This window comes from Sipha flava, unplaced genomic scaffold (genome assembly GCF_003268045.1).
Source record: "Sipha flava isolate LNK unplaced genomic scaffold, YSA_version1 110_pilon_pilon, whole genome shotgun sequence".
In the NCBI taxonomy this organism is placed as follows: domain Eukaryota; kingdom Metazoa; phylum Arthropoda; class Insecta; order Hemiptera; family Aphididae; genus Sipha; species Sipha flava.
In genome coordinates, this window is record NW_020271727.1 from 548,153 (window position 1) to 561,527 (window position 13,375).

The following is a 13,375-nucleotide window of genomic DNA, read 5'->3' on the forward strand; positions in this document are numbered from 1 at the left end:
TGTTTATTAATAACATAATATTTTATATTTTAACTATACCACAATACAATTTACAATTGTAAAACATCCAAAAAACTTAGAATTACAAGTAAATAATCGATTGATAAAAATATAATACAATTTAAAATTTTTTTTAATTTTTAAACATTTCTTTTTTTTACAATTAATATAGATACAAGTAATTTTTTTAGTATAGAGGACTTGTTGGTGAATATATCTAGAAAATATCAAATACATTAAGAATAAGTAGTTATGGGAGGAAATCATACAGTATATGCTAAATCCGTCTATCAAAACATATGGTACAACAAAGAAAAAATAAGTTTAGAAGAACCAATTTAGTGCTGTCAGTATTAATATTATCAAACTTCAAGAACATTATCTGTGATATGTCATAGATTGTTTACAATATTTTTATTTTAATGTGATTTATGAACTTTTTTATAATGCCTACATAAAAATACTTTAAAATAATTGTAATACTTTACAATCTACATCTAGCTTAAAAAAATAAAATATTTTAAAACCCTATAACACACAGTTAATGTTTTTTCTCTCAATTCTGATAATACATTTGTTAACTCCAATATTTAAGATAACACCATACAATTGTTCTGCTGGAAGTAGATTTTCTATATTGTACGTTTGTAAGACGAAGACAACACATGCAAGTATGGCGTCCTTTTAACAAAAGTAATAATAACTATAATTAATAACTTTAATTTAAGATGTTTTTAATAAAAGTAAAGAGAAATAGAAATAATAAAGCATATAATTTAAATAATAAATAAAATCAAAAATGTACATTGAATGTACACTTAATGCACATTTAGTTTTATGAAATTCTTAAAAAGTTTTAAATTATTAAGTATTGAATAAAATTTTAAAAAAAAAATCTGGGGAGTGGAAACCTCTTACAACGCCCCCCCCCCCATAACTACGCCACTGCGTTTAAGTTGCTTAAGATTGGCAAAATAATTCTTGTACTGAGCGCTAAAAGAGCTAAAGCCGGCCCTGGTTGAGTGGTACGTGCGGTAAATTGTGCACGCGATGAGTTGTAAATGCGGTGAAATGTTGACAGTGCATTAATTGCAGTGAAATATCCGAATACCCTTTTATACTAATCCAACGCTCACCACCCTAAGAGTATATCCTAAAACCAGACTTCGAACTCCAAATTCGGCGCCACTGGATTTGGAAACGCGTTATAATATCGCTCGTGCCACAGTCCAAATAAAACCTATTTATAGAACCGTTTTGTCGACTCCGTGTGATTACAGCACAGTTATACCTTGATAACAGCACTAACAATGAGCACAAGTTATCACAATCGTTTCTATTATCAGCAGTTTGTATTCTAACTAGTGTTATTATTTATTTTAAAAACAATTTTTTTTCTCTTCCCGTAGTTAGATGAACTCGGAAGTCTAGCAATTATATTTTAACCACAACTCCGATTGTGCTGTGTCGATTCGCCATATAATGACGTTTGGGTTGTTACGTTTCAGTTTGTACACCAAACTAAAATTGCCCATTCATTGTCGACATAGTTTTACAGTAAACATCCCTTGTAACGGCATAAGAAAGCCGCTGTTCAACGAAACTGTACGATGGTTGAGCACCAAAAACACTGTTCCGAAGCAGACCAAAAAATTATTCTCTGAGTCTAAGGTTCTCAGGCTGTATTCGCTCGCAAAACCGGAAAAAAACAGACTTATATGCAAGTAGTAGATTTCCATATTAGATCAACATGGAATTAGTTTCAAAACTGATAAGGTGTTGTTTATTTTATTCCTTTAGGTGCTGTATGTTTTCTATTAGTGTCGAGTGCCGTTACTATGGCCATTCCATTTTCCTTCGGACGGATTGTTGACATAATTTACAAGTCCAATGTTTCAGAAGCTCAAGCTAAACTGATCACAATATGTGCAATACTGCTACCCGTGTTCATAGTTGGTGCTATGTGTAATTTTGGTCGTATTTATTTAATAAACACTTCTGGTAAGTATATAAATAAATATATATTAAAAAGTAGTTAAATATTTTAACATTTTATTTTAAAAGTTTTGATTTGCATATAAAGTATGGAACTGGTCAAACTATTAAATATCTGTAATCAGATAAATTTTTAAATCATCTTTAAGCATTTATTCTGTTTACTGTTCTTTCTTAAAATTATAATTTCTTAAAGTAAACTGAATTTTCTATATAAAGCTGTAAAAAAGAAAGTATTAGAATTAAATTACATTTTATTACAATTTCTGGCTAAATAATTATTTTATTTTTGATTGTGTATTGTTTTATGTTGAAAATATCTATAATGGCCTACATTTTTTGTTCTACTTATTAATAATAAAGTTGCATAACATAATCACTTAATGACTGAAACCTATTATATATTTTTGTTCATCTTTATATATTCTTGTTGTATTCAATGTATTAAAATTTAACAGTTATTTCCTGATAGCCCATGTTGATTAAAATAATTAAATTCAATCAAATGTATCAAATTTAATTGAAATATCATTTTTGACAAATATTTATATTCTAATCTATTATACAATTAATATGTATTAATAGTTTTAATTTTTTTATACTCCAGGTTACAAAATAACCAAAAGACTTAGAGAATTATTATTTAAAGCTCTATTGTCGCAAGAAACAGCATACTTTGATCGTCACAAAACTGGAGAACTTATTAATCGACTATCATCTGATTGTTTGCTTGTGAGTCAAACTGTAACTACTAACATTTCTGATGGATTACGTTCTACTATAATGGTAGTCAGTGGCATTTCTTTTATGGTAATCTAAGTCCTAAACTAATTTGTATAACATAAATAACTCTTATTTATATTATGTGTTTAGTTTTTTGTATCTCCAAAATTAGCTTTGGTTGGCTTATCCATAGTACCTCCAGTTGCTGCCTTAGCTGTAATTTATGGACGTTTTGTGCGAAAGATAACACGATCTGTGCAGGTACATAGTCATATATTATTAGACATTTTTATTTATTTGGGTTTTACTCAAGTAAATAAATAACTTTTGGTAGTTAATTCTAATTATATAAATTATTTTACATACTAATGTAATATTAGTAATAATTTAAGGAGTAAAAAATTATTAAGTATTAAATATTCAGGATTCATTAGCAGCTTCAAATCAAGTGGCTGAAGAAAGAATATCAAATATCAGAACAGTAAAAGCTTTCAGTCAGGAGAAAAAAGAAATGGGTTATTATGGAGAAAAAATGAACGAAGTATTGCAACTTTCTATTAAAGAATCATTAATGAGAGGATTGTTTTTTGCTATGGTTAGTGCATATAATTATTTAATTAATTATGATACAAATTATGCAAGTGTAGTATAATCATATTTTGCACATATTTAAAATTTTCATCATCATGTTGAATAATAATTAAGTATTTGTTATTTTGTTTTAGACAGGTTTTTCTGGTAATTTCATCATTATATCAGTGCTATATAGTGGTGGATTGTTGGTTAGTGAACAAGCCATTAGTGTTGGTGAACTGAGTTCATTTTTATTGTATGCAGCTTATACAGGTGTGTCTATTGGTGGTCTATCTACATTTTATTCTGACATCAATAAAGGTTTGGGTGCATCATCTAGAATATGGGAAATCATTGATCGTAAACCATCCATACCTATTTCCGGTAAAGTTTTCAACATTACTATTCAATGACATCAATATTATTTTTCAAATCCCAAAAATAAATTTATTTTATAGGTGGGTTAAAACCATTAACTGATCCTAAAGGTGATTTAAGTTTCCGGAATGTTGTATTTAACTACCCGAATCGACCAGATGCGCCCATTCTTAATGGTCTGAACTTAGAAATACCTAGTGGTATGGTGTACGCATTAGTTGGTCATAGTGGTAGCGGGAAAAGTACATTAGGTCATTTATTATTACGACTTTATGATCCTCAAAATGGTGAAATTTGTTTAGATAGTACAAACATAAAAATGTATGATCCAATTTGGTTACATAGTCATATTGGAGTTGTTAGTCAAGTGAGTAATAATAATTTTATTTTGTTTTCTTAAATTTATATACTTATTATTATTTACAGGAACCAATTTTGTTTTCTGGAACAGTTAGAGAAAATATTGCTTATGGTCGTGAAGACTTCACTGAAAATGAAATAATTGATGCAGCTAAAGAAGCAAATGCATATGAATTTATTGTACAAAAGTTTCCTGAAGGATTTAATACAATTGTCGGAGAACGTGGTGTTCTTTTATCTGGTGGCCAAAAACAGAGAATAGCTATTTCAAGGGCATTACTAAAAAATCCTAAAATTTTATTATTAGATGAAGCTACAAGGTAACAAATTATCATCATTGTTAATAATGTTAATTGTTTTATTTTATTTATTTAACTAATAATTTAGTGCCTTGGATGCTGAGAGTGAAAAGTTAATTCAAGAAGCATTGCAAAGAGTTTTAAAAGGAAGAACTGTATTGACCATTGCGCATAGATTATCAACCATTAAAAACGCAGGTACCGAAAATATATTAATCATTCACTTAAATGTAACAATATTGAACATATTATGTAATCATTATTTAATTGGAAATAAATTATTTTAATCAATCTTCACACCAAAAAGTTCTGTAACATGTCTTCTTCTCCTTCGCCTTTCTCCCAACTATTTGAGGTCGGCCATTCTTGTCCCTAACCTCCACTCGTTTCGATTTTCTACATCCCCATACGCACATACAAATGGCCCTCACATCATTCTCGATTGTATCCAACTATCTTCTTTTGGTCTTTTTCTTCTTCTTTCCCTTCAATGTTTGTTTTCATAACAAGTACACTACATTTGTTTCTTCTCGTCTCATCACTTGCTCAGACCATCTCAGTCTATTTTCTCTCATTATGTCCATTATAGATAAGTTCTGTAATATGAATAATTTTCTACTTGTTTCAGATAAACTGGCTGTACTATTTAATGGAAAAATCGCTGAATTGGGTTCATATGAAGACTTAATATCATTAGAAAATGGTGTATTTAGAAAACTTAATAAAAATCAAATATTAACAAGTTAAGATTGATTATAAACAAATTATAAAACATACACATGATGTTTTATAAATAAATGTACAATATATTATTGTTATTGTTATTGTTATATAATATATTTTACCAATTTGTAAAAAAAAAAAAAAACAATTAATATTGTTATTGTTATATAATATATTTACAGATTTGTAAAAAAAAAACCACAAATGTATTTATACATTTAAACACAAAAAAATAGTTAAAAAGGAATAAAAATAATTTATTTTAATAAATTTTGTTGATAAACTTTTTTAATAATATCCTTGATTATAATTATAAATATTACTTATTTTTCAACAATAACATCCTTGTATGTATTGATTATATAATTTTATAATTGATTGTATATAAATAACCAAAATTTTAGCGCTTATAAAAGAAATAATTTGTTAAAATCTTACAAAATAGACTAATTAAATTATAATATTTGGTACATGAACACTTCATGAATTATTTATTTTATTAAGAAAAAATTATATATTATAAATAGTAGATCATAGACAGACTTTTTTTTCCAAAATGACATATGAATAATCACTTGTTATATTTTTAGGTATTCAACAAATTATGTTACTCTTATATTTGCTAGTAAGATATTTGACCTTAGACAATTTTAATCCTTAAGAAATATTATTTCCTAAATTATGTTATATATGTGTATTAACTATACCACTTAACAGTTTAAATTAGATAATTATGAAAAGTACTAATTATAATATTCACTGCATAAAGTGCTATAAGAAAATATACTACAGCACTGACCAATTTTGAAAGTACTTATACGAACATTTTTTTTTTTTTCAGAACCCTGTTTGCGCATACATATTTTACTCAATTTTAGATTTGTAAATTATTAAAAATCTATTTAGCAACGGTAAAAATAAAAATATATGAATAGAGTGATGATAACAATTGGCATAGTTACTGTTCAACATACAATCAGTGACTATTACATATTAAATATATGTATTAGAAAAAAAAAAAGTATTCAAGAATAAATAATAAATTTACCGTTATATTATTATTCAACTCTATTTATGGTCAGTGATTTGGTTTTCAACAAGACTTACGAGAAGGAATGGACCTTTAAACAATCTGGGAATCGACTAATGTCATTTTAGGACAAGCGACGGTCACTTGTCAGAGGAAGAGCTTTCCCTGTCTAATTTAAAATCATAGTTTAAAACCAATAAAATTGATTGTCAATTATTTCGACTAGAGCATAAATGCGTTGATTGCATTACTTTTGAAATGAAATGAGACTGTACATTGTTTGACGGAAAGGATATGGATGAAGTGGTAAAACCACTTGTTTCACGATAATAGGTACTCGTCATTTAGAAGTGTCATCGGTGACGGTGCTAGAGTTTGCGAGGCCCTGAGCAAAATAAATGTTGGGGTCTTATAATTTATATTAATAAAATATTTTAAGTTAAATCAGAACCCTGGGGCCCTGGGCAACTCCCCTATTGCCCGCCCCCTCGCGCCGTCCCTGAGTGGCATAACATCAATACCAACGATTTCTGTAAATTATTTTTTACACCATATCGCCAAGAACTACGTAGGATTCGTATGAAAAAAAAAAAATCATCGAAAACCCGTGGGGTAACTAGAATATAATTCTACCGTTAACGAACCGATGGTCGTGGCCACACGTCTTACGAGATGACTGTTAACAACTCGAACAAATAATCGAGAACCGGTTCGCACGCCGTTTTCAATTCCGCGTGACGTCATTATGATCTTCGCGGCCTTCGTGACGTCAACGCAAACACCGTTCTCTCCATCTCGGTCTCCTGATATTATTATTACTATGTAACAAATAATCTCGCATTACTATCATAGTTTTAGTCATCACAGCTGTGTGAGTCACAGTTTAATTCTGTGGTCACAGGCTCCCGTTACGAATGTTTCTCATATCTTTCGTTCGCGGCACTAAACTCTAGTTGTTTGTCGATCCGTTTACGTGGTCTCAGTGCCAGATCCGAAGCTGTACTAGAGACGTTGTTCTAGCAACGCATGAACCGCTGTTCATTATGAACAATTATTCGACGAACCAACATCAGTACTTGAACCCGGTGAGTACGACGATTTGCACGTATAGAACTATTATAGCACGTCCTTCGATTGGTACATAATAACTTGGTGGTTTTCGTGTTTGCAGAACGTTCCGTTTTGTGGCCCCATACAGAATGGCCTCATGCCGGGCTCGGTGATCTCCATCCGTGGCAGGACCAATTCGTCGTCTCAGAGGGTATGCGTGAATTTACAGTTAGGCCCTAGTGTGGCACCCCGAGATCCCGTCGCCTTGCACGTAGCCCTGGACTACAACCGCAATCTGATCATCAGGAACAGCATTCAAGGGCAAAACTGGGGCGTCGAAGAATCTCATGGTCCGCCAGTATCACTGGTACGAGGTGATTGTTTCAAACTGGACATACTGTGTGACATGAACGAGTACAAAGTAAGTTGCATCTTAATCTTGAAACGATATGGAGGTTACAGGATGAATATTATAATATATACGTTTATATTTATGCTTTTTTGTAGATCGCATTTGCAGATGTCCATTATACTGAAATGAAGCACAGAATGCCTTTTCAAAGTGTTAAATATATATCAATTGATGGAGATGCTATAATATATGTTATAGAAATTTTAGACCCAAAGACTAATACTACAACGCCGATTGGTTTGCCTGGACTAATGCCTATGCCAAGGCCATCGCCTATGCCTGGACAAATGCCCATGCCAGGGCAGTTGCCTATGTGTGGACAAATGCCCATGCCAGGGCAGTCGCCTATGCCTGGAAGCCATATACCTAACTATACGCATTCAGCTGGAAATACACCTATGCCTGGAATTCCTCCTGGTTATGTTCCACCTTATACTACAAATAGTGCTTATCCTGGCCAAACTCACAATTCACCTTATTTACCGGTAAGTAACATATATTAATAAATTAACTAGTCAGATTATAATTTAATTAAAGTGTTCATAATTTTCAATAATAAGATTATCTCTTTTCCTTTTTACTTTTGTTTTTTTCATGTTAGGTTGGCAAATTTCTTTATTTCAACTATTAAGCGTATTGATATAAGATATTTTTTTAAATAATTTGTTTGAATGTTTAAAATATTATTTTAATTATTTTTCTTTTTATTTCATTCTGTATGTGTAATTCTTCTAAAACTGAATGAGGAGCAATTTTCATATCTTATTTTAAAATTAATATTTATTTTATATATAGTATGTTGCAATTACATTTAAGTTTATATAATCCAGCATTTTCAATTGAAGGGAAATTTTTTTGTGAAGTTTTTAGTTTGAAAAAAATTATCACTAGTTTTAAAAGCAATTATTAGAGTATTCGTATTATAGTTTAACAAATTTCAGCAAATTTGTAAAATATATTATTTTGATATTTCATACTACAATAGTTAACTTATTACTTGATGAGTTGCATTTATTTTTTCTTAAATATGTTCATGGATTATTTTATTAGTATTTAAATTAAAAAGATTTTTTTTTTTTTTTTATTTAAAAGGCTTCAAATAGAAATGTTTATTAGCCTATTTTAATTTGCCTGTCTAGTGGTTACATTAGATAACAGAAAATTTTATTTTAACATTAACATTTATAATTGTATTTGTATATCGCTAGTTGTTGTGTGGTGTCGTTGGTACGTTGTCTTATATATATGCTTTTGAGATCAGCCTGATGAAATTAGTTAGTTTTTTCTTGTCCTGGTCCAAGTGCGTCTTTGAGTGAGCTGGTGTTTATGTTTGCTTTTGTTCTGAAATTATGGTAAGTGGGGCAGTCTAGGAATAGTTGAGTTCACAGTTACATGTTTCGTACCTGGGTTTGAGCTCCTTACGCATTAGATAAGAATGTGTAATTCTGGTATGTCTGATACATACTCTGGTGACCATGGTCATGTAAGCTTGGCTAGTGGGTTAGACCATTTTTTAGTTGTAGTTTTTATTTGTTAAAGTTTATTGTTTTGATTGGTTTGTTTTTCCTATCAATTCTGCCATAGAATGTAAAATCAAAAAGATTTTTATGGGATATATTATAGGTAATATTGAGTTCATGATGATAATTAGGTTAATTTGATGAAATGCATTAGAGCCTATAGAATATTGAACTAAAAATTATATTTTTTAAGAATAATTCTATTATATGGATTACTTTTACACAGTAAAATTATTTTTTCTGATATCTTATAATACTTAAGCAGAACAGTTAGTATCAAAAAATTGCTGACCGTGACATATAGAGGTGCTTTGGAGCACCAGCAAAAGATCTTAATAGCCCAAAAAGCAAAAAAAAATCTAATAATATTTTTTTTATGTGTCCAAAGTTATATTTTTACTTTCATTTATATTATATATATATTTACTTATGTTAATATTATTACAGTTATTATTCTATATTATGAACTAATACAGGGAGCTAAAATATAATTATATTTATATTGTATTGATTTGTAATTATAAAGGTATTAATTTTATTATGTATTCATTTTAATTGTAGAAACATACTAGTTCACCAATTAAAAATGCTCTTAATCAAGGATTGGCTAACTATGCTATGACTGGACATATTAGCCCTGTAAGTCTTATTTTATATTTTATAATAGTTAAATAATATAAATTGAATAGTAATACATACTGCATAAAATTAATATTCTATGTAAAAAAAAAAAAACAACTTTATAATAACTTCTTAATCTACTTTACAAATTTATATTTTACATTTGGAAACTAGTGTTCGTTTATTATAAAAATATTAAATTGTAAAATATTGATATTCATTGTTATAATGTAATTTGTTTGTTGATTATTATCAATTATTTATTAATTATTAAAATTATTATTTATATAATTATTATTATCTGTGTCTGTAATAAGTAAATATTATAAAAGCATAGTCAATTTATATTTGCTAATAATAAATGAAGTTGAATTTATTGATAATATTATTTTTTTAATTGTTTAGCGTAAAGCTGCAAAAGCTCAAAGAAAGCAAGCCAAAAAAGCTTTAAAATATGGTGTTCCTATTGCCGGAGTTGCAGGAGTTGGTGTTGGAGCCTACGCTATGCACAAAGCACATAAGCATAAAGGATATAAACACAAGAAAGGATCCAAATCTTCAAGCAGTAGTAGCAGCAGCAGCAGCAGCAGCAGCAGTAGTAGTGATTAAATGAAAATGAAATTGAAAATGTCATTCACGTGTAACTAATTTACTGGGTACTGATTTTAACTTTAAAACTTAATTATGTATTTGCCTAACACTTATATCATTGATTAAATATATATATATATATATTGTATATTTAATCAATGCTTGTATTATAGTATTATTTTCTTATTATTTAATTTAAAGAAATGTAATAAAAGCGTATTTTAAGTTTAAATTTATTATTGATATTTATTATTTGAAAAATTAAATGTTTCGTTTTATTTTTTGTTTAACATAATTTGGTTGGTGTTTATGATTAAGTAAAAAAATTCTGCTGTTGTAATTGCATTTATGTGATATCAATGGCTTTTATGAACCTTCAAGTCACCTGTTTTACCTGATATATTTGCATATTTAATTAAAGAAACAGTAACAAATATCTGTAAAACTAGATTATTAAATTTTACTGTATTTTCAGTAGGGTGACGTGTGACAGGTAAAAAAAAATATTGCAGCGGCGGTTTCAAGGTCCTAATAACAAATAATGTATTCGTAAACTAATATATGCATATTAATTCATACCTTGTTTTTATACATTATTGTAAATAAGAAATAGGTAAATTTTTATATTGTGTGGAGCATTATACTATTGGTCAATTTCATAATTATAATTCAATTTTATTTTTTTTTCATTTATTATTAGTTACTATCAGGAATAATAATACCGTATATCTTAATTAGTTGTTACTACAGTACAGTTTTCAGAGAAAGGGGAGGAATTACTCCGTTCTCCCCTAAATTACATTCCTTTTTTCTTCTAGATGAGTCAGTCATAAGTCAATGAGACTAAGATGATGATTGTAAATATTGTAGAAATTAAAAAGACTCACAATTGTCATTATTGTTTTGTATATATATCCTATTAAATGTATTAATATAAATTAATAACATTGTAGTATATGATTTATAAATTATTAAAACGTGTACAAAATAATAATAAGCATAATTTCGATGTTTTGTGCGTCCACTGGTTACAAAGGTACAATGGTAGCAACTGTGCTACCCCACTCATAATAAGTTATCACACAAAAGTTATAGAAACTATTAATAATACTAAAAAAAATCTCTAAAGTTTATATATCATACATTTAAACTAATTAAAGAAAACCAGTGTAATTGTGTACCTTTTATGATTGGGATTATTTTAAACATTCATTCTATTTGGACAATAAATAATTGTTTTAATTGTTTTTATAATGTATTATTGTAGAAATAACAACGTTTCCTTTTGCAAATTTATTTTTCTTTACATTTACTTTAATCAAGTTACCTTTCAGGGGGGGGCTTAGGGGCTGCACCTCCTCCCCAAGCCCGTATCGTATTTATAAAAAAAACGTATATTGTTAATAAAAAATACATATTATAATATGGACTATCATACGACACGCACAAGTACGTAGATAGAGCCATAGAGGTATGACGGTTGAAAGAAGTTGCTCCACACTTCGGAAACTAAAAACCTGACTTCGTTCAAGGATGACTGTGGATAGACTATCAGCATTATGTCTAATTATTGTATATCATAAAGTAGATATTCTAGATCAAATAAATCATATTATTGATATTTTTGCTAACTTTAAAAATAGACAACTTCAATTTGTATTGAAAAAATTGTTGTTTTCTTTTTGTTATAAAATTATAACTTGCCCCCCCCCCCCCCTAATCAAGGCTCTGGAGCCGCCCCTGTTACCTTTGGATCCCACCTATACACACTCACATTTTTTTAATAATATAAATACTTTTTGAACTATTTTTTCAACATTCGATTAGAATTATATTTTTTATACATTATTTATTTCATACTATATTCAAAAATCCTTCGTCAGTTACTAGTACTGTTTACGACTGGTTTTCTTCGAAAACAATCAACACGGCGTAAAGTATAGGCAAACTCAGTACGTAACTGTGTAGGAAAACGGATACGAATATGCATGAATGAATGATTTCATGGCCGGCGAAAGGCACGTGCGATCATTTAGAGCGATACATTTTTTTGAAATTTTAGATGCGGCATCGTTTATAAATAAATATATGTATTTTTTATTATTACTTATGTTTAAGTAATAAGTATATATAAGTAAGAGGATACATGGGCGCAACTAGAGCCCAAATATTGGGGATGCTGGAAAACTAACAGGAGTGCTAAATTTGAACTCAGGGATACTAAAAACCCTATTGCGCCTCAAACTATCACCTTTGAGAGGATACCAATACCAAGTGTGTGTGCCTGTGTTTGGAAAAATTATCCGTTAGAAACGTTGCCTCGGGTACACTACATAGAGGTTTTTTCTTTGTACCCGTAATTAAAATCGAGAAATAGTTTCCTAAAAATGACGAAATTTTTAACAACAAATAAGGAACAGGAAAGAGTTATTAAAGGAAAACATGAAAAAACGAGTACTACTCGAAGGTACATCTACAAGGTGTGAATGTTGAATGGAACAATCAATGAAACATATCATGCAAAGTCCAATCTGTCGTTATTCGTGTACATAATATGATGTCATTAATGCAAATGACAACGCCAAAGACGTAGCTAATTTTAGGGCTGGAACCATATGAACCAGAAAACGACAGTTAGTTGACTTTAAACCATTTTTTATTTTATCTATCTGTTTGTATATTTTATGTTTAAATATTGTATCTATATAATGGTGTGCCTGACATGAAAAAAAAATTATTACTCATTATCAGGGCTCATAATGTATAGCTTTAAAAATTATAGTTTTAAGCGCTATAATATGCTCATAAAAATATTCATATAAGTTCACTAAAAATAAAAAAATATACGAGAAAAAAATATTATGTAAAAAAAAATGTTTAACTTATTATTAATATATCGATCGCGTCTATATGATACAAATAAATATAATAATTTTTTTCTACTACTATAGAACTTATTATTATTAAGAAAAAAATATTTTAAATGCGACGGAACTGAAAAAAACTTAAAAAAGCAAAATAGCAAATAACAAATTTCTTAATAAGCAAAAATAAGACAGCAAAATAGCTTTTATATTTTGAAATATGTAACATAAAATTT

At 28.9% G+C, this 13,375-nt stretch overlaps 2 protein-coding genes across 2 annotated transcripts; both read left to right on the forward strand.

Moving 5' to 3' along the window:
- Window positions 1-1,343: 1,343 nt before the first annotated feature.
- LOC112688268 (ATP-binding cassette sub-family B member 10, mitochondrial) lies at window positions 1,344-5,114 on the forward strand. The gene is made up of 10 exons (XM_025561382.1): window positions 1,344-1,720; window positions 1,801-2,001; window positions 2,603-2,805; window positions 2,869-2,979; window positions 3,143-3,313; window positions 3,444-3,675; window positions 3,750-4,036; window positions 4,096-4,349; window positions 4,417-4,526; window positions 4,957-5,114. Exons 1-10 carry the CDS (start codon window positions 1,483-1,485, stop codon window positions 5,073-5,075), a joined length of 1,926 nt encoding a protein of 641 aa, XP_025417167.1. The 5' UTR covers window positions 1,344-1,482; the 3' UTR covers window positions 5,076-5,114.
- Window positions 5,115-6,817: 1,703 nt separating this feature from the next.
- LOC112688276 (galectin-4-like) lies at window positions 6,818-10,390 on the forward strand. Its single transcript, XM_025561391.1, has 5 exons — window positions 6,818-7,166; window positions 7,253-7,552; window positions 7,639-8,028; window positions 9,625-9,702; window positions 10,090-10,390. The coding sequence occupies exons 1-5, from the start codon at window positions 7,125-7,127 to the stop codon at window positions 10,291-10,293; spliced, it is 1,014 nt and encodes a 337-aa protein (XP_025417176.1). The 5' UTR covers window positions 6,818-7,124; the 3' UTR covers window positions 10,294-10,390.
- Window positions 10,391-13,375: the final 2,985 nt, after the last annotated feature.

Bases quoted from the DNA above. Each gene is read 5' to 3' on its own strand.
- LOC112688276 (XM_025561391.1), top strand. From the start codon at position 7,125: ATGAACAATTATTCGACGAACCAACATCAGTACTTGAACCCG. The intron at 8,029-9,624 runs GTAAGTAACATA...TTTTAATTGTAG, and splicing joins ACAATTCACCTTATTTACCG to AAACATACTAGTTCACCAAT. The intron at 9,703-10,089 runs GTAAGTCTTATT...TTAATTGTTTAG, and splicing joins TGACTGGACATATTAGCCCT to CGTAAAGCTGCAAAAGCTCA.
- LOC112688268 (XM_025561382.1), top strand. From the start codon at position 1,483: ATGACGTTTGGGTTGTTACGTTTCAGTTTGTACACCAAACTAAAATTG. The intron at 3,676-3,749 runs GTAAAGTTTTCA...TTTATTTTATAG, and splicing joins ACCATCCATACCTATTTCCG to GTGGGTTAAAACCATTAACT. The intron at 4,037-4,095 runs GTGAGTAATAAT...TATTATTTACAG, and splicing joins ATATTGGAGTTGTTAGTCAA to GAACCAATTTTGTTTTCTGG.